General features: G+C 39.9%; 1 protein-coding gene across 1 annotated transcript in view; it reads left to right on the top strand.

The window, feature by feature from the left end:
• Positions 1–26,633, top strand: part of dusp22a (dual specificity phosphatase 22a) — a 124,259-nt gene that overhangs the window by 26,180 nt on the left and 71,446 nt on the right. Inside the window, exons 3-4 of the mRNA XM_048546180.2 lie at positions 3,277–3,359; positions 20,452–20,501. Of these exons, the coding sequence (XP_048402137.1) occupies positions 3,277–3,359; positions 20,452–20,501 (133 nt within the window). The remainder of the gene's footprint in view (positions 1–3,276; positions 3,360–20,451; positions 20,502–26,633) is intronic.

Raw genomic sequence — 26,633 nt, 5'->3', positions numbered from 1 at the left:
AAAACCCATCTGGTTCACAAATGTCCTGTGGGGAAAGGAGCTGCCATCTTTGCTTGCTGTTGCCGACATGTGCCCCTGCAGACTGACATCAATATGGGTGACTCTCAACCGTCCTATGGCCAGTTAGGGATGGGCAGTTGAATGCTGGCCTAACCAGTAATGCCCTGATCGTGTGAATGAATAAAAGAATTCTGTTGGTAATTCAAGAAATAATACACGAGACTCTACAGTAATCTTTCTGTACTGACCCTAAGTCATGGTAGCACAATCTGCTGTAGCTCTGTAAAGTAAATGGATTATTTAAAATTTGTTGATTCATGTGGATGCTGGTGAGACCATCATTTATTGTCCATCAGCATTTCCATTGTATGGCTTTCTGGCTTTTATGAAGGGCGATTGAGAGCCAATCATGCTCCTATGGGTCTCGGAAAGAGGGCAGAATTCCCTCTGTAAGTGAACATTAGTGAACCAGATTTTCATGACCGTCAGTTAGCTCATGGTTCCCATTATTGATACTAATTTTTAACTTGCATTTGTTCATGTGTGCTATGCTTGGAGGTAGACCATGTATAGTGCTTCAGTTTTTAAATGTAAGATTTGGTGAATTAATTTTCTGGTTACCATAGTGGGATTTGACTTCATGTCCCTAGGTTATTAGGGCAGGAATATCACCTCCGTGCTACAGTACCCCACAATAATCTACTACCAGGCTCATGGTGAACAAGTCATCTCATTTTATACACAAATAAAATATTTGGTCGCCACATTTAATTTTAGATCAGACTTTGTCACCTTCCACATTTCATTGATAAATAATGTTTATTGGATTTACTTCCTCTAGTGGGAGACCTCAGAATAAAGTGCTAAATACAAGTAGTAATTACTTTGAGGAGAAATCCGTGCAGACAGATGGCAGAGGCTCCCTGTTTAGCTATATTTCACTTTGAAAGCTCACCACTTGTCCTGTGACGTTTTCAGTACTTCCTGTGTGTATATTTAGTGTTATTGTGTAACTGTTAGCTTTAAACAACAGGATGTTAATCAGAGCTCAACCCTATTTGACTCCACATTATTTTACTTTGCCAACTTTCTGTTTGCTATCACTCCCTAAAGTACAGTGGGCCATTCAGCCCCACAACCCTGTTTTGTCATTCAGTTAGCTTGGAGTTCATTTGTCTCATTTACCTGCTTTGGTCTGATATCCTTTCATGCCATTACCTGACAAAAATCTCTCAAATTTCTGTAGAACCTTCAGCCTCACAGCTTGTTGAGTTCCAGATTTTCACCACCCTTGATATGAAGAACTGCTTCCTGCACTCATCCTTTAATGGCCAAACTCTAATGTTGAGGATATGTCTGTTGGTTATGGATTCCCTCAATGTAGGAAATACAGCAAACTTTTTATTAATTGGCACGTGTGGGACCAGGAGTATACCAGTTAATCAAATATTCCAGTTGATCAATAGGTCCTCATAATCAGTATAAAAACACACACTAAGTAATAGAAACAAAATTCATGGCTATATACATCACTGTCATGCTTTATTTACAGCATAAATTACTTAAATAATGATGTAGTTGTTTAACTAATAATAACTATGTAATTTCTTTATCTATCTCTATACCATTAAATCCCTTAATTATTCTAACTATTTCAATAGGATCAGCTCTTAATTCTGTACGCACAAGGAATTGTGAACCTGCATTTTGAGATGTTCCAGCATTTCTTTTCACAATACAGATGTGTTGTTTAAAATTGTTTGGATGTTGCTGTAGGCCATAGAGATCCTGAGCTAGGCAGGAGACTCTAGTTAGACAACAGCTGGAATACTGTGAAAAGTTTTGGTCCCCTTATCTAAAAAAAGATACATTGACACTGGAGGCAGCCCAGAGAAGATCCTTAAGGCTGATCCCAGATGTGGAAGGATTTTCTTAAGAACAGAGGTTGGTCCTGTAATCAATGGTGTTTAGAAGAACGGGAAGAGACCTTCTTGAAATGCCTAAGATTCTTAGGGGCCTTGACCAGGGTAGATGTGGTAAGAGAGAGAGAGAGATGTGGTAAGCTTGTTTTTCCTGGTGAGAGAGCCTTGGACCAGAGGGCACAATCTCAAAGTAAGGAATCGTCCATTTAAGTCAGAGATGGGGAGGAATATTTTTCCCTCAGAGGGTAGTGGAATTCTCTATAGTCATTCAGTAAATTCGCAATTGAGATCGATTTTTAATCAGTAAGGGAATCAAAGGTAATGGAGAAAAGGCAGGAAATTGGAGTAGAGGATTATCTGATTAGCCTAGATCCAACTGAATGTTGAAACAAACCTGATGGGCTGAATTGCCTACTTTTGCTCCAATGCCTTATGGTCTTACAAGAGGAAAATAAAACGAGCCTGAGTTCCTGTGCCTGATCACCATCAGATGCCCCCAGGTTGTTAGGTTTTAGCTGCACTGAGTTGGCCCTCATGGTTAAGCCAGTCCCTCATTACATATTGAGACAGAGTGTTTCATTCCCTCAGAATTGTACCCTGGCCAAAGGCAGTGGCATCGGGGAGGAGCAGAGAGAAATAGAGGAAAAGAAAATCGTTTCTTTCATATCTGCTTTGAAAATGACAGCAACAGTGGTGCAGCTGCATTGCACAGAGGTTGCAGTTACGGGTCACACTGTTCTCTTGTGCTCAAGTCATTTCTCACTGTTTTCACTATGTGATAATCTTCATTTATTAATGAAATGGAGCCATGTAAACAATTAGCCCAGGAGACTCCTGGAACAAACAATGTTGTTGCCTTCTGTGCAAGCGCTCAAGAGAATAGGAATCTCTTCTTGCTGTGATTTATTTTTGGTGCACTTTGCTAATATACAAGGAGGAGCAGGAAGATATCTGTGCAGCCCCATTGTCCTCTGCCACTGATTAGGTGGGGTGTTTCATTTTGACAAAGGGTCCCACCCAAAACACATACCTTCAAAGGTCATCAATTCATTGTGTATTTCCAGCATTTTCAGTTCTATTTTTGAGATTTCCAGTGTTTGTGTTTCAGTTTTATTGCCTGTTTTGATCTTGGTTCATTCCCTTTACTGCAAACTGTGAAATGAGTTGGCACTTAATTTTCATAAAATGTCTATAAATTGAAGGATGCTTTCCCTAATTGTAATGCGATCCACACCCCACGTTGTAGAATTTTAATTGCAAAATTGAAATTCACTATTATTCTTTGCACATTATTGTACCCATGTGGGTGTTTAGTCACTATGAATGTGGTTTTTGTATTTGCTGCCGCCCACAGACTCCCAGGACAAAGATACCCTGGTAAAGAATGGAGTTTCCCATGTATTGTCTGTCTGCCACAATGCCAAGCCTGTACTTGAGGTAAGCACCACAACTTAGCAAGAACTGCAACAGTTATGTCTGCCCAATGATAATTTACTTCCATCAATGTGAAGGTGGGATTTGGACAAGTGATCAAGTGTTAACTGCGGTTTGATGGGAATCTGTCTGACTTCTGACTCACAGGTTGTTGCTTTAAGTGCCACTCCAGCAGCTTGAGTACAAAGGCTGACAAGGTTTGAGGCTGGCTCTCTACTGTGGCCCTGAGAGAATGCTGCAGTGTTGAAGTGACTGTCTTTAGCATTGGGCATTGGGTGGATTCAAAAGTTCTCATGGCGTTCTTGAAGAACAGCAGGAGAATTATTCTTGGTGTCCTGGCCAATATTAATCTTTTTATTTGAAATTACTAAAAATATTGTCTGGCCATTATCATATATTTTGTGGGAAATTACTGAGTACAAATAGGCTGTGCACAAAGAGTCAGTGCAGTGGGAGGCTGTTTGGCCCATCATAACCATGCCAGTTCTTTGAAAGACCTATCCAGTTAATCCCTCTCCCCTGTTGTTTCCCCATTGCCTATCTATTGTTAATGTTCTAGTTTACAAGTAGTATGAAAAGACATTAAGATATTTAGTTGGTTGCTAATTTGGACTTGGGGGGTCCCTATTTGTTGAAGGAAGCTAAATTCCAGTACAAGTGCCATTTCTTTATGGTACACAACTCGTGGGCTGTTTTATAAGCACAGCTTACCATCCTAGTATCAAATTGTTTGTGATGTATTTGTTGCACATCAGTTGAGAACTATACAGTTTTAAGTTTTTAAAGACCTATCTAAGGTTTTCTGAAATGCAGCTGTTTTGAATCAAGTGGACAATAAAAAGGATGAAAATTAATTTGCAGCAACATTTGATTGGAGCAAAACTGCTCATTTCCTGATGCTGGTCAAAAGCAAATGCAGAAGCAAATTGATTTGAATCAAGCTGGTATAAACAGTTCAATTAGGACTCTGTCCACACAATTTTCTCATCCAGTCTTGACACACCAGAGGGCACATCAGCTGGGTGGTCTGACAGTTTCCAGTGCACAACATAATGCTTCAGTGCACATGTTAGAGCAACTAAATTGAATTTAGATTGATAGATTTGTAATAGATTAGATTGTACAAAATAGTACATCGGAAAAACATAATAGTTTTCTTTCGAAGCAAGCAGGCACGCTGTCCCGCAACTACCTCCTCTTAGATTAGATTAGATTCCCTACAGTGTGGAAACAGGCCCTTCGGCCCAACAAGTCCACATGCCCCTTGAATCATCCCACCCAGATCCATTCCCCTACAACCCACACACCCCTGAACACTATGGGCAATGTAGCATAGCCAATCCACCTAACCTGCACATCTTTGGATTGTGGGAGGAAACCGGAGCACCCGGAGGAAACCCATGCAGACACGGGGAGAATGTGCAAACTCCACACAGGCAGTTGCCCGAGGCTGGAATTGAACCTGTGTCCCTGGCGTTGTGAGTCTGCAGTGCTAACCACTGAGCCACCGTGCCACCCCTAATAGATTCCTGTAAGCCTCTCCATCCTGTCTCGATTTCATACTTTCTCTTGCTGTCGTACCTCGCTGTCTTCCAGTTCTCTTTCTCTGTCTTTTTCAATTCTGTCCGTGTCCTCCATCCTCTTTTCTGTCTGTCTCGCCACCATCTGCCTCTCATGCCCTTCCCTCTCTTCTTAACCTTTTTATCTTTGAACCCATTTTAATCTTATATCCAAGCTGCCAACCAACGGGTATAGTATTGTGCACATAGAAAAATTCATGGGGAGGGAAAAGTCACTGTAATTACCACTTGGAAAAAATATGCGTTTTGAGAGAATCTGCCACTTTTTAAAAATATCAACATTATAAAAATAGACAGGCAGCTTTTCTGTATGAAAATGATGATTGGTATCTCCTGGTTTTGAGAGGTTATCAAGTTCAGCGATGCTCGCAAGTATTTTCCCAGGATATCCAAGACTAGTGGTTAAATCTGACAGTGAGGTCCTGAGTCATTGAGTAATGGCATTCACTGCAGCTGGGTCTCTGATTCCAAATGTACAAATGAATATGTCTTCTATGTATTCAGTTACATTCTGAAAGAAGGTATTAAAGGAAACACTAAAGCCCATCAATTACTGGCAAATTTTAAAAAAGTTGTGTAAGTACCGATAAATGGAAAAAGGTTTAATTTTAGTTTTAATAAGCAATGGAACATTTGAGATACCGCAAGATGCTGAAAAAAAGACATATATGTGTGAGCACAGGAGAAGAAGAGATTGATTTTCGATGAGGTGTAAAGCGAGTGATTTATGCTTTAGACTGAGTGTCAGTAAGTTGATGTACTGCGTAGTATATGGGGCTATTCATAAAAGTAATTGGATTTAGGTTGTCACATAGACGTTCATGAGGAAGGTTGGATATGCCTCGAGCCTTAGGTTCAGGCCATGTGCAGTTCACTTCAGTTCTAGACTGTTTAATGAGTGTTAAATAGGTCCCATTTATAATACAAAATTGGGAAAATCCAATAGACTGTTCAAGTCAGCATTGACTGGATGTTTTGTCTGTGATTTAATATTGGTTGCAAGCATGAGACTATTTTGAGGAATTCTGCTCTTGACAATGACTTACCACAAGCCAATAAAGTTTCAAGTGTAGAATTTCCATGCTGATTTAAATGTAATCTTAGCACATCATTAGAGCAAGCAATTTTCTCTTCGCTAAATGGGTCAAGAGGAAACTGTTTTCTGCCCCAACTTTGATTCTCTTCTGTCAACACTTGGTTCTGTCATGCCATTTTGTCTCTTAAAGTGAACTGCCCAGTGACTCCCTAGTGGCTCCATTTATATATATCATTAATGTACGTTATAATGTAGGCAATCACACTGCAGCTCAGAGTTCCCTTCTTTTGCATTCAAGGAGCCTTGGATTAAGTTGGAATCACAAAAGAATCACAAAACATGGCTCTGACCAGGGGTGGCCAAGACAGGAGAAATTTCTGCACCTGAGCAGTGTGACAAATTCCAGCAGCCACTTCTGGGAGGGGAATGAAGCTCCACAGTGACTCTTCTTTCCTCTCTACAGATTGTGACATTGAAGCCACAGACCTGGACTTGCTTCTCACTGTTTCAAAGTTGCAGAGCCCAGAACTTGCCTGAAAAGAACAATGTCACAACAACCACAAGAGACTTTTGCATTTATTTAGCATTTTGCATTTTCATAGTAATTTACAGACAATGAATAGCTTTCAAAGACTTTTTAAAAAAAAATTCATGGGAGATGGACGTTGCTGGCTAGGCCAACATTTATTGCCCATCCCTCGTTGCTCATTGTTGTTCTCGAGTTAAATGTAGGCCGGACTGGAAAGGAGAACAGTTTCCTTGACAATTGCAAACCAGTTTGGTTTTTTTCTGATAATTGATGATGGTTTCATGCTCAATCGTTAGACTGTTAATTTCAGATATTTATTGAATTCAAATTCCACCATCTGCAGTGGCAGGTTTTGAATCCAGATTTTCATAATGGATTTTTGGGTTAATAGTGAAGTGATAATGGATAGCACTGTTGCAAAGATAGAAAACACAGCAACCAATTTTCGCACAGCAAACTCCCAAAATCAGCAATGATTGGATGATATTCTCTTCAAATGGATTTGATTTCCTGAGCTCTACTAGTGTGTAATATCTGACATTGTACTAGAAGGATGTTGTGATTTGGGGATGAGAAGCCTGTTCCTACCCTATACACAGTCACTATGTTGACTGTTTGGCCAGCATGGTGGCTCAGTGGTTAGCTCTGCTGCCTCACAATGCCAGGGACCCAGGTTCAATTCCACCCTTAGGTGGCTGTCCATGTTGGGTTTACATATTCTTCCCGTGTCTGTGTGGGTTTCTTCCGGGTGCTCTGGTTTCCTCTCACGGTCCAAAGATGTGAAGACTAGGTGGATTGGCCATGCTAAATTGCATGTAGTGCCCAGGGATGTTTGGGTTAAACATGGGAAATATAGAGGAATGGGTTTGGATGGGATGCCCTTCGGAGGGGTGGGGTGGACCTCTTGGGCCAAATGACTTGTTTCCATACTGTAGGGATGATATGATGTTTGGGGAGCTGTGGTAGATTAGTTAGAGTCCAATTTTCACCTTATGTGAGCGTTGATAATTTAAAATCCATGAATTGGAGTAGATTTCCAAAACAAACAATTGCTGAGGCAGTTTTGCCATTTCCGATTATAGATTGGATACACTGATTCCAAACTGTTTTGACAAGTGGAATATCATAGTATGCACTTTATATTGTGAAATCAATATGGAATTCATTGAACTGTAATCCCATTATTTGGAGTTGAGTCTCTACAAACGGATAATCATGGGATAGTGTGGGGGAGGGGCTTAGATTAGTTCACAGGTCGGTGCAACATCGGCAGGTCGGCCGAAGGGCCTGTTCTGCGCTGTATTGTTCTATGTTCTATGTTCTAAATGCTTGTGGAGCTCATGTGTTGAATGTTCCAGTGGACCCTGAGCACTGAGAATGAGTCTCTAGCTGGTCAATTTTATAAGGAATATTACAATATGTATCAAATGTGTGGCCTTTGCTGTTGAGGTGTGACTGTGTACAAGATGCCTAAATCCAGAAGTAGAGGTTAATTGCTGTGGTCACTGAGAATTATTTTGACAGTGAAATGGATCAGGATCCGACATTCAGCTTGCTAATGTTTATGAAAGTGAATGAATTGATAAAGTAGCGAACGCACGCAGACTGTTGTAAGAATTGGCTGAAATACTTTGTCATAACAGTACTGGAACACACTGTGCCGCGGTGGTTACAGAGCGCATGGGGCTGGGTTCATTGAGGCACGTATGGGTGTGAAAGCAGGGAGGTGGACCCGTATATTTAGACAAGGTACCATTGGTGTCATGCCCACGCTGGACCACTGCCATCCTCACTGTGATGTTACAAGCAGCAGGGAAAATTTGGTGGGTTGCCTACTTGTGGCCCAATGGAGGCATTTAAGTGAGCAATTAATGGTCAATCAATGGTACAGCACTGATTTAATAGGCAATCGGAGGGGCTGACACTGGAAGTATAGATGGCAGCTTTAACCCTGTGAACTGTTGGCGTACCAACGAGCTTGGGTAGGGATTGGATGAAGAAGGTAGCACTTGCATGGTCCCCAGAGACAATCAGAGGCTCCTTCTGTGTGTACACCCTCTAGACTGGCCAACAGCTCCATGAGGCCAGCCCTCCTCCTGCAGCCTGACAAAAATCCCACAAAATGCACATTATAAGGCTTTCACCTGAAAAGTGAAAGTGGGCTGAGGCAGCCAAGTGAATCTGGCCTCAGCTCTAACATTAACCCTGGGGTGCGGGGAGTCCACTTTATCATATAATCCAGTCCATTGTGCCACCACCACGTTCTGCCAAGCAATTAGGAATGTCCAATAAAAGCCAGCACAACCAGCAATGCCCATCTTCCCATGAATGAGTCAAAACACACTGATCAAATGTATCATAGTGGTGTGGAACCTCACTGCAGCATGATTCTGTACCATGGTTCTATAGTGTCTTTCACCAACATTACTCCATAATCTTTTATTGAAGGGTAACATTAACATTTCACTTCAGGAACATTGGCACAGGGAAATATTCAACTGATTATGGATGAAATTAAGCCTTGCATTTAATAAAAAACTGTATGCTTTGAAGAAGGAATCAAATGCAATTTCGATGGAACAAAACCAGATTTTTAAAAGCTACTGCCAGTGTATTACAACAGGAAAACACTAGGGGACAGTAGTACAAAGCATATGCAGCATTCAGCAGTTAGTTGCAAGTCAGTCAGCAGATCTGCTTCCCTCCCAATACATCCTGAATGGTGACAGCCCCTTCCTCAAGTGCATTCCTTCCTTCAGTGCATCTGGGCTGCACATAATTCTGAAGAAACATCATCTCCTCTGTTTAACACAAAATGTTAACTGGATCATTTTGTTCTGCAGCCCGAGCATCAATTTGGCAAGCTCTTTTGCAGGCCTGGGATTCTGCGTAGTCCACTGAAGGGGAAAGGCTGAGCAGTTGGGTATTGAGCTGCGCTGGCCAGCAATGCAAGGCACTTTGTGGCTTGCACAGTTGGCAGTACATATCATAAACCATCGTCCTCTGACACACCAACCTGCCTGCTGCAACTGGCACTTGGGTTACTGGTCAAAGTGCAGTAACTCGCCCCTGAACGACTTTGGGATGTTATTCTATGTTATATTCTTGCAGGTTGTTAGTGTTGTTGTAACAGGATTTCACTGCATCAGTTTTAGAAAGTAGCCACTCAGTTAAATATACTGCAAAGCTTCAGACACTTTTGTAGCACAGAAAGAGGCTGTTCAGATCATAAGGCTTGTGCTGGTATTTAAGCTCCACATCAGCCTGTTTTCACTCTTCTTCATCTAACTCCACAACCAAACAAAATATATTATGTTTGTGTTGGATTTTGTTTCTTGACAGCAGGAAGGAAATATTTAAAGTTGCATTAATCCTGGATTTGAGTAAGCTTATTATGATGGTTCATTCCATGTTATTTCCAGTTCTTTGCTCTGGGAATTTACAGAACATACAATGACTACTATTATTCCTGTATTTGAGAAGAAATTTCCATAAGTGCTATACCTTCTATATTTTCTTTTCAGCCGTTACTGGACAGAAATCAGTTGAACATTGTCCCAAATTAGATATACATGGGTGCTACAGTAAAGGTGGACGAAAAGAAGCAAAGATAGATTTCAATTCATACATGAACTGGATGGACAACTATTCCACACTTAATTGTCTCTCTTGAGATATGCCTTGCTGTTAATTTAATGGCGAGGCTAATAGTGCTCAAATATCCAAATGTTTGAGCATGAGTTGTATTGCTCTGCCATTATTTTTGTAATTACAGCACTTCAACCTGTTTGATGACTGAAATTCACTGAACAGTGTGATGTTGCTGTATTTGTGTTGCTGGCTCAAACTAAGCTGGAAGTCAAGTCCTTTCTATTTTCGACATGACACCATTTAAATTCTGTGATCGGCATGAATTACTGCCAAGCAACTTCTACTGCCCTAAAAATTAATGGTTACAAGTTTAGAGTCTTATCTTTTAAATATTTATTGTTGCTGCAGATTTAACAATATGAAATAAAGTTCTTTTTAAACTGAAGTTGCTGGAAAAGTTCGGCAGCCCTGGCAGCATCTGTGAAGAAAAAAAATCAGAGTTAACATTTTGTTAACTGATGATAACTGGGAAAATTTTGGTTTATATGCACATATTTCCTGGATATAAACCGATGTTTTCCCAGCTCCTGTCAGTTCTGAGGAAGGGTCACCAGACCTGAAACGTTAACTCTGATTTTCATTTTCACAGATGCTGCCAGACCTGCTGAGCTTTTCCAGCAACTTCTGTTTTTATTCCTGATTTGCAGCATCCGCAATTTTTGTTTTTATTTTTCAGTTTTTATTTTTAAACTACCTGTTTCTTTAATTAATCTATTCTCCTTTCCCTCTCTCTTTTTTTGTGGTACCTGATTTGGAATTACATTTATCTGAATGAAACTACTCAGGCTTTCAAAATCCTTCAACCCGAATTTCTTTGTTCAGTCAAATTCCAGATGTTTTCCTTCCTCTCACAGCTCTCTCAATCAGCAACTTGCCTTAAAAAAATCGTAAAAATTAGAAACCCTGTCACAACAAAATCTGGGCCAATTTGTTTATCTTTTCAGCACATTAATACATTGTAGTACTACCTCTTTGTCAGACTGGCATCATGTTATGAGATTAAATCTTCTTCACTTTGCAGTAGCTGTTAGTCAGGTTCTGCAGAGAGGATCTAAACCTCTGAGACTGGAATTTAGTTTATTACAGCCTCTGATATCTTGGTCGTTATAGAATTAAGGCAGTTGCAAGTGCAGTGAGCAATATTTTATTGTAAAGCCTTTCTACAATTGTTATAAAGGCTGGATAAGGACAGGTTTATTCCCCAGGGGGAAATTTGCAAATGAAAATGCACTCAAATGTGTGCTTTAGAAGTGTATATTCACATGGATGTACTCCTGTGTGCCTTTGTGGTCCCTCCTCCTATCGAGTACTGAGTTCACCAAGAATAAGCAGTGAGGCAGGGTTATTTGCACTGGAGCAGAGTTAGGAATGTACTATGTGCAGGAGCTTATTCTGTTCACTAGTCAATGACTGACAGCTGGAAGGGGACATGGACTAGGTTTTAAATGGTAAAAAATTGCAGCACGCTGCTGTGCAGAGGGACTTGGGTGTCCTTGTGCATGAATTGCTGTAAGTAGGATTGCAGGTGCAGAAGGTGATTAGAGAGGCAAATGGAATTCTGTCTGCTCGAGGGATGAAGTTTAAAAACAGGGAGGCTATGCTGCTGCTGTATAGGGTCCTGGTGAGGCCACACCTGGAGTACTGTGTGCAGTTTTGGCCTCCTTACTTGAGAAGAGATATACTAGCGCTGGAGGGGGTGCAGAGGACAATCACTCGGTTGATTCCAGAGTTCAGAGGTTGGATTATGAGGAGAGACTGAGTAGACTGGGATTATACTCATTGGAATTCAGAAGAATGAGGGGAGATCTTATAGAAACATATAAGATTATGAAGGGAATAGATAAAGTTGTGGCAGGGAGATTGTTTCCACTAGCAGGTGAAACTAGGGCTAGAGGTCATTGCCTCAAAATAAAGGGAAGCAGATATAGACTGAGTTCAGGAGGAACTTTTTCACCCAAAGGGTTGTGAATTTGTGGAATTCCCTGCCCAGTGAAGCACCTTGCTGAATGTTTTTAAGGCAAGGCTAGATAACGTTTTGAACAGTAAAGGAATTAAGGATTATGGTGAGTGGGTGGGTAAGCGGAGTCTCAAAAAGATCAGCCATGATCTTATTAAAGGGCGAGGCAGGCTCAAGGGGTCAGATGGCCTACTCCTGCTCCTAGTTCTCATGTTTGCAAATTGGGAATCCTGCCGTCCCTCATTGTGCAGTTTGGCATGTGTGGAATTGACATTTTGATCAGGGTGCCTAATGGGTGAAACATCCACAACAATTTGTCTTCAAAGTTGAAGACAAGAACAACTTCCATTGTAGCATCTTTAACATAGTAAAGGATCACAAGATACTTCACAGTACATTATCAGTGAACATTTGACCATGAACCCAATAAAGAAATGTCTGAGTAGGGTGACCAATAGTTTGGTTAAAGAGACAGGTTGCAAAGAGCATTCTGAAAGGTAAGGAGAGAGCTTTCGAGAGGGATATCAAAATATTTGTGCTGAAGACATGACCGGATATGTTCAAACAATGAACATCTTGGATGCATAAGAAGCCAGAATTGGAGGAGCGCAGAAAATGTAACAGGGTTGAGGAGCCAATAGGTCAGTAGGCACAGGGTGAGGGTGAGTGAGACATCCTGTAACGTTGGATTTGGGCACGAGACTTTAGGAAGAGCCTGTGCTCAAGAACATGTTAAGTGCTGTCTGGAGACCAAGAAGGATGACGAGCTAAAGAGGGAGTTACTTTGAAGATGGTGACCAAAGCATCAGTCAAAAAGGTGGGTCTTAATGAAGGAGGAGAACAGGATGAAGAGGTGCAGGCAAATAAAAATAAAGACGTTGTTTTGTGTGCAATCTTTCATAAACCCAATGTGTCTTAGAACATTTTGCAGCCAAGCACTTTTGAAATGTAATTATTGTTGTATAGCAGGGGGCAGCAACCAATTCATTTTGCAAGGAAAGCCACTGACAGATTGAAAAACAATCTGTGACTTCAGATAACAAGTGACATTTGTACCAAGTCAAATGGAGCATTGGGTCATATAAAGAAACATAGGATATAGCGTACATAGATTAACTCTATTTAATTCTATTCTTTATATTTTCCCGTTCTGTTCAACACAGTGGAAGATCTGCTCTTAAGTTATTTAACTGCCTTTGGTGATGACATAATGTGACCAATTTCCTTTGCACATTTCTTCTACAAAGCTTGTATGAGCTACGATGCCAGAATGGCCTTCTTCCATGACAATGAAGTTGTTTCATAATATTCTAATATGGGATGTTGCCATAGAAACTGCAAAGCAAATTTGACTCACTGATTTGGATATAAATGACCTTTATTGATGCTAGGCCGGACGTGACCTCAAAAATGACCTCCAACTTGCTGTCTAAGTGACTGAAGACTCGAGTTTCCACAAATTACAACTGTTCAGGAAGACATAAGGCAGCAAAGTCTGTTATCCTCTGAGGAATTTAATAAAATATTATTAAATAATGACATGATATATTAACATTCATACTTCCTGGCTATAGCTTCTGTTAAAGGAATGATAGACATTGACAGTAGACTCACTAGATTGATTTCTGGGATGAAGGGATTAATTTATCGAGAAAGATAAAACAGATTACGCCTTTATTCAGAAGAATCAGGGTGATCTGATTGGAATATATGAGATTCTAGAGGGGCTTGAAAGGGCAAGTGTTTAGATGATGTTTCCACTAGTGGGGGCATCTCGAATCAGGAGACCTAGTGACAGAATAAGTAGCCAGTCATTTAAAACTGCCATGAAGGAATTTCTTCTCCCAGAACATAATGAATCTCTACGTGGACAGTTGTAGAGGCTAGACCATTGGAAATATATAAACATGAGGTAGAGAGATTTCTGAAATTTCATGGAAATGAGGAACTGGCATGAAAGAAGAGTTGAGACCTGAGGCAAATCTGCCACGATTTTTTAGAAATGTGGGACAGACTTAAGGGGTTGAATGGCTTATACTTGCTACCGTTTCTTACGTTTTAATGTTATGAGATAGTGGAGGGTTAGTGCACTGTTAAAAGGTGGTAACACACTATGGCAATATCAATTACTTTGGGACTGATGTGCCATCACGTCACACAGTCCTAGAGTAATACAGCACGGAAACAAACCCGTCGATCCAAGCAGTCCATGCTGACCAAAATCCCAAACTCTCTACCTTGACCAACCCAGTAAATTTACCGTGATATGTAGTCTATTGATTATCAAATGCAGTGCTTTGACTATAATGGCTGAAAGCTTGCGGGACTGCACCATCTCGATGTGTGCTCTGTTGGTTAGTCATTCCACCTTTAGATTCAGCTGGGACATTTTTGCCCATGACGTTCTTGGAAGTGTGAGCTGGTGAGGACAACAAGGCTTTGGAGAAATTGAACATCAGGGTCAACTGTCTGTCTGCTTAACCAAAAAGATTTATGTATTGTGAAAGAACAAGAAGGAGGATGGGGAAGGAAATAAAGTGAATTAGTGTCAAATCAAGTACAGAGAAAGAAATGAAGAGAGAGCAAAGGACAGAAATACTGTGCACACTGAAAATCTGAAATATAAGCAAAAAATGTTGGAAATATTGTGCAGGACAAATAACCGTTTGTAGAAGTAAAAAATGATTGGATTAAGAAAGAGGAAAAATGACAGAAAGCAAACAAAATATATATTTATGTATATATATTTAAGTCTCATTTAGAGGACTTTACTAGATGAAGGATTGGGACTGTTCAATTGAAATATTTCAGTTTTTGGGAAGGAGAGGTTGTTTGGCATTGTGTTAATGATGATGTTGCTAAAAGCCATTTATACAGTCAAGCATAAAACCCTAACTTTTAGCAATGAGTTTAATTCAAGTTTAATGTTGCAAATCTGGTAAATACTTGAAAATAATGGGGAGGATGTGGTTGGGATGCAATGTGTACGAAACAAGTGGGAGAGTGACTTTAAGTTTACTGGCAAGTTTTAATGATCTCTGCTTCATAATACCACACATTAAGATTCCACAGGAGATGTTAATGCTTCATTTATTCACATTCTGAGATTCCACATCAAGGGCAAACTTACACAAAAATCCTTCCAGTTTACTGAGAAATTGCATATGATAGAAGGTAGACAGCTGTAAGATTATACACTGAATTATGCTGCAGTCAGAAAATACACACTGGATTATACGGTATTGGAAAGTGCACTCTGAATTACACTGCACTGAGAAATTACATACAAAGTAATATTATGCTGTTTATTGGGAGATGGGCATCTCTGACAAGGCCAGCAGTTGTTGCACATCCCTGACTGCCCTTCAACTGAATGCTTTCCTATGCCATTTCAGAGAGTAGTTAAGAGTCAATGACATTGTTATAAATCTGGTATCACATTTGGGCCAGACCTGGTAAGAATGAATGGAATTGAAATTCCATCAGCTGCTGTGGTGGGATTTTAATCTGTGCAACAATAAGAAGGTATTCCAGACCCCGAAGAGATGATTACATTGCTTGCACTCTATTGACATTAGTTTTGTCCAATCACTTAGTCTGTGTTTCATCCAATGTGTCCCCTTATTGCCACCAAAAAAACTTAGTCTGTACTTCATGCATGACTATAATCTCATCGGGCATAGAAGTATTACAGCAGGTAAGGAGATCATTCAGTCTATAATGCAGGTTTGTGCCCTGTAAAGCATTCATCTAATTAATCCCACTTAACTATATAAATGAAACACTAAGGACACTATATAGATCACTAGGAATATTACTATAGAAACAAATAAAATGGCTGTAGGAAATCTGAAATAAGATCAGAAAATGCAACAAATGTTCAACAGGTTGAATGAGTTCTGATAAAGGGTAACTCTGCTTTGTGCTTTGCCCAAGCTGTCAGATCTGCTACATGTTTTCAACGTTTTATAAGTTTATCCCTGCAGAACACACTTGCCATATCCTGTCAGTAATTGAGTGAAAACTTTGTTCCTACTGTCTGTCTCCTTCCTCAAAAAAATGAGTAATGCTTGTGGTAAGGTTACCTCTGACTCCAGTTTTGTTCTTGCTTTTGCTAATAACATTTTATAAATGACTTTAGAAAGTCTCTATACATGTACTCCTTTATTGGCCATACTGCTGATCTTAAAAGGGATTTACTAGATTACTCAGATTGATATAGTCCACGTGTATTAGATATGGCAAATGCAGGGTTAGGGGAATGGGTCTGGATGGGATGCTCTTTGTGGGGGCAGTGTGGACCTGTTGGGCTGAATGGTCTTTTTCCACACTGTAGGAGTTCTATGATTCTATGATTTACCTTTTACTAACCCAAGCTGATTTTCTTTGATCAATTTGTACAAATTGAAGGATTTCAATTTGTACAAATCCATCATGTGTGCTGTTTTGGGTTAATACTTGCAGTAAGATCTCCAAACATTTATTAGTCTGTAGTTATCTTGCTTCTCTTTCTCTTACTTCTTAACTACGGGGGTGACATGTGAAATGTTCCAATCCACAAACAATGTTCTTGCATCAGATGCGCTTGTGAAATTATTAGGATGCTTCCTTAATTATTGCTGAAAAATGGCTCATTTTGTTGAAGCTTTTCATCTTGCATTCATCAGGACATTTTGCGAAAATATCAATTCATGGAGAAAACCAGCATTTATTCTGCAAGGGAGGAGAATGCTGATTGGTTGGCAAGTGGGTTCTGATTGGTGGAGGTGTGTGATGAACATGATGATCGTAATAGATAGCATGTCAGTTTGGCTGTTTGCAACAGGAGAGGTACTGCTGTACCCAACCAAACAGCTCTTTATAAAGTCACCACAGACTGTCCTGCCTTAGTTGTGATTCTGTAATTGGACAACATTTTCTGGATAATCCTGATTGTGCAAGGACATTTGCTGGAAACTAATTTAGGATTGTCAGCTCACTCGCTGTGTGGTGTACTTGATGTATTGAAGCTAGATGTGTTAATATACAAGGCCCTGGCCTTTGCAGAGAGAATGTGTATGTACAAGCACTGTGCCTGTTTTAACTCAAATAAATGACAGTAGTTTGCTCATTCTTTTCTCAGAACAATGTACCGACCAATCAGAGTCAACATGCCTCATGCATTTCAAATTTAAACAAAGCCTGATAGTTAGTTACCAATCAGTACTAGTGGGTGCATTCTCCATGGCAAAATTTCCACCAAGCAGGATCCACCTGTTGACCAATCAGCACTCCCTGCTCATGCTGTATAAATGCCAGGTTTGCCCTTGAATTGATATTCTTGTGAAATGTCCTGATGAATGCAGTTTGCAAAACATTGACAAAATGTGTCTTTTTTTAAGCAATACTCAAATTACCTATATGTAAATAACTACTTTCTTAATTGATAAGGGACAAGTACCTGGAGAGAACAAAGTGGAGGATTTAGCAGTGCATATACACATAACACTACGATAATAATATACAGATACTAAATGAAGTCAAGAAAAGGTTTATTAGAATGTTGGCCTTGATGTTAACTGGATTGAATTATAAATTGAGCATCCAATTCTTGAATATACAATCATTACAATCTAGAGAATATAAAGTCATATACAATCTAGAGAACGATGTTCAGCCTTCAGCATTAACTGGTTAATTTGGCTCTTCTATTTTCAGGTGCTGATGGGCCTATTGTGTATTCCTAAACTTTTGGTTGCTATTCAATCTTCATCCTTCAAAGCTTTTTATGTCAGTCAGACTTATTATCTAGTTTGCCATGCAGTTGCCATTTATCTCTACTGATTACATAGTAGCCCCTTGGTTACACTGTGTCAACATGTATAGAGTTCAGAGGCGAGTGATCAGGATAGTTTGTTACTTTAGTGATCTTACTTCTTGAAGGAAATTTCAGATTTACAGGAGAAAAGAAACAGAAAAATATGGGTATGTAGAAAATGAGAGCAGGGGTAGGCCATTTGACCCTGCCCCACCGTTCAATATGATCAAGGCTAATTATCCAACTTAGCATGGGGTATGGGAACGAGGTGTGGGGCATTAGATAGGGGGATAGGTGGTGTGAGTAGGGAGAAGTTTCCCCCTTGTTTTAGGGTAAGGGGTAGGAGATTCAGAGGGGATTTGGAAAAAAAAAGCCTTTTTCACTCAGAAGGAGGTGGGAATCTGGAATGCACTGGCAGGAAACCTTATAACCTTCAACAAATATTTGGATGAGCACTTGAAATAACATAACATTCAAGGATATGGGACACATGTAGGAAATTGGGTTGAGCATGCCTTTAGTGGTTGTTATTTTTGGTGCAGACTCGATGGGCTGAAGGGCCTTTCCTGCACTGTATGACTCTTATGACAATGACTATGCCTCTATGACAATACTGTGTTGCTGATTTCTTCCCATACCCTTAAATCGCTTTAGACCTAAGAACTATATTTCCTTCTTGAAAATATTCAATCTTTTGACCTCAACTGCTTTCTGTGGCAGACAATTCCATGGGTTCACCAGTTTGAAACTTTTCTCATTTTAGTCCCAAATAGCTTATCCCATATCCTTATACTAAGAACCCTGCTGCTGGAGTCTCTGGTCTTCCTGTTTTTACCCTGTCTAGTCCTGTTACAATTTTATAGATTTATATACAATTTACCCCTTATTCTTCTAGGCTCCAATGAATATAGTCCTAACCAATCCAATCTTTCTTCCTCTCTCAGTCTGCCATTTCAAGAATTAGTCGGGTAAACTTTTGTGCTTTCCCTGTAAAGCCAGTCCTTCCCAGTATAAGGAGACATAAACAATATGTTATACTCCAGATACGGTCTCACCAAGCCCCTGCTCCTGTACTCGAATTCTATTGCTATGAATGCCAACATGTGATTTGCCTTCTTCACTGCCTGCTGCATTTGCCTGCTTATATTCAGTGACTGATACACAAGGGCGCCCAGGTCTAGTTGCACCTCCCCCTTTTCCCAGTCTATTGGCACTCGGATAATAATCTACCGTTCTATTTTTGCTGCCAAAGTGGATGACCTCCTATTTATCCACATCATAAGTCTGAGGGATACCTGATCACTGTCTTCTAAAATAATAAGCTGTACTGACGAGGTGGTAAAGCATGAGGTATCTAATACTGGATACACATTTAAAATACACAACTTTGGAGCGAAACATGAACACAAAATTCCAGGCTGACCCCTGAATGTAATAGTGAGGGTGTGCTGCATTGTCAGCAGTATCAGTTGTTCAGATGAAAGGTTAGGCTGAAGCCACATCTGCCCTCTCACGAATTTCTACGGGATTTCTCCTTCATAGAAGAATGAGGGGGAAATCACATAGAAATCCATAAAATTGTAACAGGACTAGACAGGGTATTCTGTGTACAATAGGATCCCAGCACTATTAGTGAAGAACAGGGGGTTCTCACCAATGATCTGGCCAGTATTTTTTAACATTTGACATCACTGAAAAAAGCAGCGCATTCTAGTTATAACCTAGTTTGTTGGAACTCGGTTAATATATTCCTTACGTAAAAATGCTTCAAGCATTTAACCTGACCTGACCATCAGGAAAGCCTTGGAATCGGGTGCGAAGCTGATTTTAAAGCCTACCTGAATTACATCACCATTAGAATCAACAGGGAATAATATAAAACAGGTTGTCCTTGAGAAAGATGGTAGTGGAATGTCTACTTTAGAAGTAATGGGTAAACAGGCCTGAACTCCCAGAGTGTTTCTTTTCAAAATTAGGCAAAAGAGGCATGCATGTGTGGAGTCAGGCTCACATAAATTTTAGTTTTCCTTTCAGTTGGGTTTTGGAGCTGGTTATTTGAAGCTGATAAATATAGCTGTCCCCTGCTTCAGGAAAAGCTTAAGTTTACTGTCTGCTCCTAGACAGTTTCTGTCAATGTTATTTTCTCCTGGATTGTAGCGGAAATGACACATGAGGAAACCCTGATTTGCTGAATTTGCCTTTGCCATGGGTGTGTTTATGGGATGCTGCTATACTGGAGCAAATAATGATTAATTGTTAAATAGTATATTATTTTATTAAGTACTTCAGCAGAGTTAAACCAATTTTTCTTTTATCATTTGTACTTTAACTGTGTTATAAGAACAAGGTGTATTTTGCATAAACCCGAGTAGTGGGCGAACTGAATCACGTCTGCAAAACTGTACCTTATATGTGCCATTAAATAATGTAAAAAGTTGGTGTCTAGAAGGGATTTGAGAGGGTTTGGGCCTATAACAAAAGCAGAACATAGGCAAGTTTAATCTTTGTTTACCTTAATGATGCTGTGTTTTTTTTCTTTTGGCAGGACATGACATACCTTTGTATTGCTGCAGCTGATTCTTCAAGCCAAAATCTGTAAGTATTAACCTTGACAAATATGTAAAGCCGGGATGAATACAGAGGGATTAACTGAGGAATCTTCTTCATTCTGTCATTGGTGAAAGCGTTTGCATGCTTGTTGTGCACTTGAGGAATTGTTGTTCTTTTTCTCCAGTATCTTTTCTTTCTGGTTTCACTGCTGAAGAGGAGTAATATGAATTTGACTTTAAGAGGCTGATAATTATGGCATTAAATACTGCAAGGATAAATTGGGTCCCCGACATGCATCTTTCACACGATTCAAGCACCTGTGTGGTACTGTACCACTTTTAATTTTGTTTATTATTAGAGAAGAAGTTAAGACAAGACCTGAATTGAGGGGCTTTAACCAAGTTTGCAAAGAATGGCAGAGAGGATGAGGAATAATGAAGCCAGACCTGTGTTGGTAGGGAGTAGGGAAACTGAGGAGAATGGGAAGTTTCATATTTTGAGTATTGGCATAGAACGAGTTTGAGTAAGTCACTGTGTACTGAAGCTTGATTTTAACATTGCTACAAGCCACTTCAGATGGCAGTTCAGAGTCAACCACATTGCTGGGTGTCTGGAGTCACTTGTTGGCCAGAATGGCAGACTTCCTTCTCGAAATGGCATTAATGAGCCAGTTGAGATATTACAACAGTTAGTGACAGCCCTCATGGATTCCATTACTACATTTTCTCCCAATCTATTAATTGCATTCAATTTCCACCAGTTGCTTTGGGGGGAGTTTGAACCCATGTATCCATCACATTAGTCTGGCCTCTGGACTAGCCACCCAAATCAAGCTATCTAGCCCAAAAATAGAGAATGATAAGTCTTGCTTCATTAATGCTACTAATTGTGTTTGTGATTCAGGTAAGGTAGACCCATCTGTAAATTTTGCAATTCGCCCATTTCTGTTTATTTTAATAAACAGATCAACGTTGTCCAAAAAAAATTGTCCATCCAGGTGCCAATATTTGGTCAAGTATAGTAAATATTGACCCCATCAACAAAACAGAAAACGGCAGCTGAACCATTTGTGAATGGAGAATTTTTCATATTCAGTGCTCACAGGAGACAGGGCCCTGACCAGCACCAGCATCTGAATCCCAGGGAGAATTTGAATACCTGCTCAACAGAATGAACGCTTTGTGTAGCTGAGTTGCTGCTAATATGACATGATTTGGTTTGGGGACAGCTAAACCAGCATTGCAGCATTCTCATTGTAATCAATGACTTTCTTCTGCTCAATCAAAAATATGACGCAACCTACTGGATGAATAGGAGTGGTTTGGTTTGAAAATACATCCCCTTCACCATATCTCCACTAGCAAGAGTTCAGATTCTACGAAAAGTGTATTTTGATTTCCCTGTTTATGACTCGTGTAGATCCTCGCAGTAGGAACTAACTTCTTAAAATTATCTCTCCACAAGATCATTTGACTGTAATATGTTTTAAATCAATTAGTGGTGGGTGACTTTTCAAAAGGATCAGCAGGAAGGAAAGGGTGCTGGGTTAGCTTTGTTACTGTAAGATGGAATAAGTATTATAGCAAAAAATAATCTTGGATTGGATGATGTAGTCTTCATCCAGAGGTGGTAATAAGGGAAGAAGAGATTGCTAGATATAGTCTATCGGCTCCTGAACACTGTCTGCTGTGTAGAATAAAAGATAATTCAAGGAGACGATGACAGCATGAAAAGAGGCAGTACATTAATCATGGGCTATGTTAACTTTCATGTAGATTAGGAAGTCAGATTGGTAAAGTTGGCACCAGAAAAAAAATCATAGTGTATTCAAGGTAGTTTCCTAGAACAATAAGTTGTGGATCCAATCAGCGATCAGACTATTTTGAATCTGGCAATCTGTAATGAGCCAGATTTAATTAATGATCTCTAGAGTAAAAGATCTCGCAAGGTTTAGCTTTCAGTTGGATAGTGAGAAACATGGGTTGTAAACAACTGTGCCAAATTAAGTAATGGTAAATGTAGACGAATAAAGGCTGAGTTGGCTGTAGTGGATTGGGAAAGGGGTTTAGCAGAAAAGAAGGTTATGGATAAATGGCAGATGTTTTAGAAAGTAGTTCAAGACTGACTGCAAAAATATATCCTAATGAGGAAGAAAGATTCTAGGAGGGGAATAAACCAAACATAGGTAACCAAGTAACTTAAGGACAGTGTCAAATTGAAAGAGAAACAATTTAATATGGCACATATTAGTGGTATTTACAAGATCCGAAGAGTTTTAGAGGCCAAAAAATAGGAAAATTAAAAGAAGAGAAAGAAAATAAACCATGAAGGCAAACCTGTCAGTAACGTAAAAACAGACCATAAGAGCTTCTTTAAATCTATAAAGGCACGGTTTGCAGTGAGAAGGGAAAGATTTAAAAGGGTCCTAAGGGACAACTTTTTCAACAAGAGGGTGATGTATATTTGGAATGAGCTGCCAGAGGAAGTGATGGAGACTGGTACAATTACAACATTTAAAAGGCATCTGGATGGGTCTATGATTAGGAAAGCTTAGAGTGATGTGGTCCTAAGTTGTTCTTGAGAAGATTCATAGAATCCCTACAGGCCATTCAGCCCAACAAGTCCATGATGCCCCTCTGAAGAGCATCTCACCCAGACCCATTCCCTTACATTTCCCATGTCTAACCCAACTAACCTAAACATCTCTGGGCACTATGGGCAATTTAGCATGGCTAGCCCACCTACCCCGCACGTCATTGGACTGTGGAAGGAAACCAGAGCATCCAGAGGAAACCCATGCAGACATGGGGAGAACATGCAACCTCCACACAGACAGTTGCCCAAGGGTAGATACGAACCCAGGTCCCTGGTGCTGTGAGGCAGCAGTGTTAACCACTGAGGCACTGTGCCGCCCCAAAGATTGTGATGAGCTGCCATCTTGAACTACTGCATTTCATGTGTAGGTACCCACACAGCACCATTATAAAAAAAGTTCCACAACTTAACCAAAAAACGGATTGGGCCAAAAGTAACATTTTAGAATTGTTTTTGAACTGTATTGATAACAGGTGTTGTCTCAGATTGACAGGATCTTTAAAAAAATCTACCTCTAGTCATTTTTTTGCTGAGTCTGCTGTGACTCTCCTCAAGTGTGATTGTAAATTTCAAGAGGCAATCAGATTTTCAAATGCTCCTATTGACTACCAGACATAAAGTAATAAAGTGAATCTTGAAATGGACTATACAGAACTAATGCCACTATTTACAAGAAATGGTTTTCTGGTCAGTGCACAATTTGATTCCTTTTTGGAATCAGAATGTGTCCAGGAGAAATACCACAGGAAGGAAGACGTAAGGTCGTTTTTTTACAGAAGTGACCCTTTTCTGCAGTTGTGTGTGTTTTTTAAATCTTGATTTCACAACTGAAAATCATGCAGACACAACGAAGATTTCAAAGAGGCTGACGGCAAGCTTTGTGCTCGGTTTCCAAAGCACTACATTCAAACCAGTGCATTTGCAATTTGAAACTGAGAGCACAGTTCTTTAGGTGCAGGTTGATCTTTGCTGATGGAGTAAGAGGCCTGGGTTGAATAAAGGATGTATTGCAAAGTGGTGTGCCGATAACAGGTTACTCTCCGTATGGGCATGTGTGTGTGTTAGCCACATGGTGTCTGCTAAAGTTCCTGAACTGCTGTCACTGCAGCTGTGTGATGTGCGAAATATGAATAAGTAAAGCCTACTTGAGATGATAATGGCATTTTATGCTAAAAGGATGGGGATCTATTAAATGTTGCATTCACCATCATTGTGGCCATGTTAGTTACCATCGAGTGAATTGTAAAAAGAAAGTCCTTTTGTTATATCACAGCAACATAGTGCATTTATATAGCACCTTAATATAGTAAAACATCTCAAGGCACTCTACGGGATTTAATATCAGGCAATTGATCAGAGAGCCTTGGTGTCAGGCAATATTTGGGCAAAGGCTTTTTTAAAAAAATAACTTGGTTTCGCTTGAAGGAGGGGAGAAAAACAGAGAGCACAGGGGTTTGTGAAAGAACTTCAGAGCTCAGGGCTGAGGCAATTGAAAACAGCACCATCAATTGTGGTTTGTAGGGATGTGCAAGAGTCCACAACTGGAGCTGTTCAGAGGGTTGTCGGGATGGAAGAAGTTACGTGGAGGGATTGGAAAACCAGGGTATGAATTTTAAAATATAGCTGCTGCTAGAGAGAGGGAATCAATGTTGGTCAATGAGCAGAGGGGTGACACATGAGCAGGACTTGCCACAAAGTCCAGGGAATGTGTATCAGAACTCTGGAGGAGCTTAGGTTTATGTAGGGTGGGAGAGGCCAACTGGGGGATCCATTGGAATGATTGAATTGAAAGATAATAAAGGATTGAGTGAATGTTCCAGCAGTGGATATGCTGAGGCAGGGTTGGAGATGGTTGATATTATGGTGATGGAAATAGGCTGAATTTTGCAAGATGCTATGGTCCTTATGGATAGCTTGTCCTCCAGCAATCCAAAACATACTGCCACTGTATCAGGCCATTGTACAGAATTTCACAAAATTTTCACCTCACAAAGTGCTGCATTTAATGCAGATTACTTAAAACTAGATGTGAAACCCAAAGTGTAACCTCAAGTTTGGTGTGCTGTGGCTGAATTGCTACAATGAATTATGATATGTTTGGAGTACCAGAGAGATGACACTAATAAAACGCCAGTTCTGAATTCTTAATATTTTTGGTTACCAAATATTCAAGCATGATAGAGAGGGAAAGAGAGGGGGAGTTAGCATATTGATTGAGAACGATGTTACAGTTCTAAATATAAAGGAACAAAAATGTTCTGAGGAAGGGTCACTGCACCGGAAGTGTTAACTCTGATTTTTTTTCTTCATAGTTGTTGCCAGACCTGCTGAGCTTTTCCAGCAACGTCCGTTTTTGTTCCTGATTTGCAGCACCCGCAATTCTTTCGGTTTTTATCTAAATATAAAGCATTTACTAGGAATGAAACAATTTGTTTTGAGTTGAGGATGGGATTATCTGTTCACTTAAAATAAAACTCTGAACTGTAAGAAGATTATTGAGTAAATTTGTTGCTACATTTCAACATTTGCAAAAATCGTGTGTTAGGAAACTTTAACTCCCCTGGTATAGACTGGCAGAGAGGAAAACATTTTTTAATATGTGGAATTTGCTTCATCAATATATTTCGTGCCCATCAGGAAAGGAAAACAGTTATGGAACTGGTTCTGGGAAATGAAGTTGGGCAAAGTAGGGTAATATGAGCTGATGGAACTAACAGTGAGTCCACCTTCATCTGGTTTAAAATAAGACAGGCTCAGAAAATATCAAAACTATTTGTGTTGAACTGGGGAAAGACTAATTTCAGCAAAGGTAGATCAGAAAAGTTGTTAAAGCAGTAATGGCACAATGGAGACCATTTAAGAAACAGATAGTTCAGGTACGGACGAGGCATATTTCTTTGAGGGAATGGAAGAGCATCCAGAGTTTGAACATGAAGAATGACAAACGGATCTTATGGCGGTTTTTCTTAAAGTGAACTATCAGCAATCCCCATCATTGAAATGGGGATCATTTCATTTCTGAAACTGAAAACATCTTCAGAATTTAGCTCTTGGACATATTAACATTGTTATTCTCCTGTTTTGTAGGCTGAGCTGTAGATTACCACCCCCAGCTCCCTGAGGCAGCACTCATTAAAGTCAGTTGATGTGGCATGAACTTCTCCATTTATACTCTCACATCACTGTTAGAAACCTCTTGCAAAGTTTGTGCTTGATTTAATCAGGTGGAACTAGGTTGTTAGTGGTGACCAGAGCAATAACTACATTAGTGTGAATGGTTCAACTTTATTATAAGTGCTGTTTATTACTAGGTTGGCTACTTATGGAAATATTTTAATACACTCATCTGCTTCAACAGCTTGATGACATCACGACGATTGCACACTGGGACCCACCATAAAACACTGCAACAATTAACTGTACTTTGAGAAGACTAAAGCAATTGCAAAAAGAGATCTCTGAATGAGGCTTTCCTTTACAACTATCTGGAAAATCTGGGCTACTGAATGTGAGCCATTTTCTTAGGAAAGGGATGGGACTATTAGGGACCCAAAAGGAAATCTTTCAGTGGTTTTCTCAGTT

This window comes from Stegostoma tigrinum, chromosome 16, assembly GCF_030684315.1.
Source record: "Stegostoma tigrinum isolate sSteTig4 chromosome 16, sSteTig4.hap1, whole genome shotgun sequence".
Taxonomy (NCBI): domain Eukaryota; kingdom Metazoa; phylum Chordata; class Chondrichthyes; order Orectolobiformes; family Stegostomatidae; genus Stegostoma; species Stegostoma tigrinum.
Note: the sequence above shows the minus strand (reverse complement) of the source record. Positions and strands in the feature narration are given on the sequence as shown.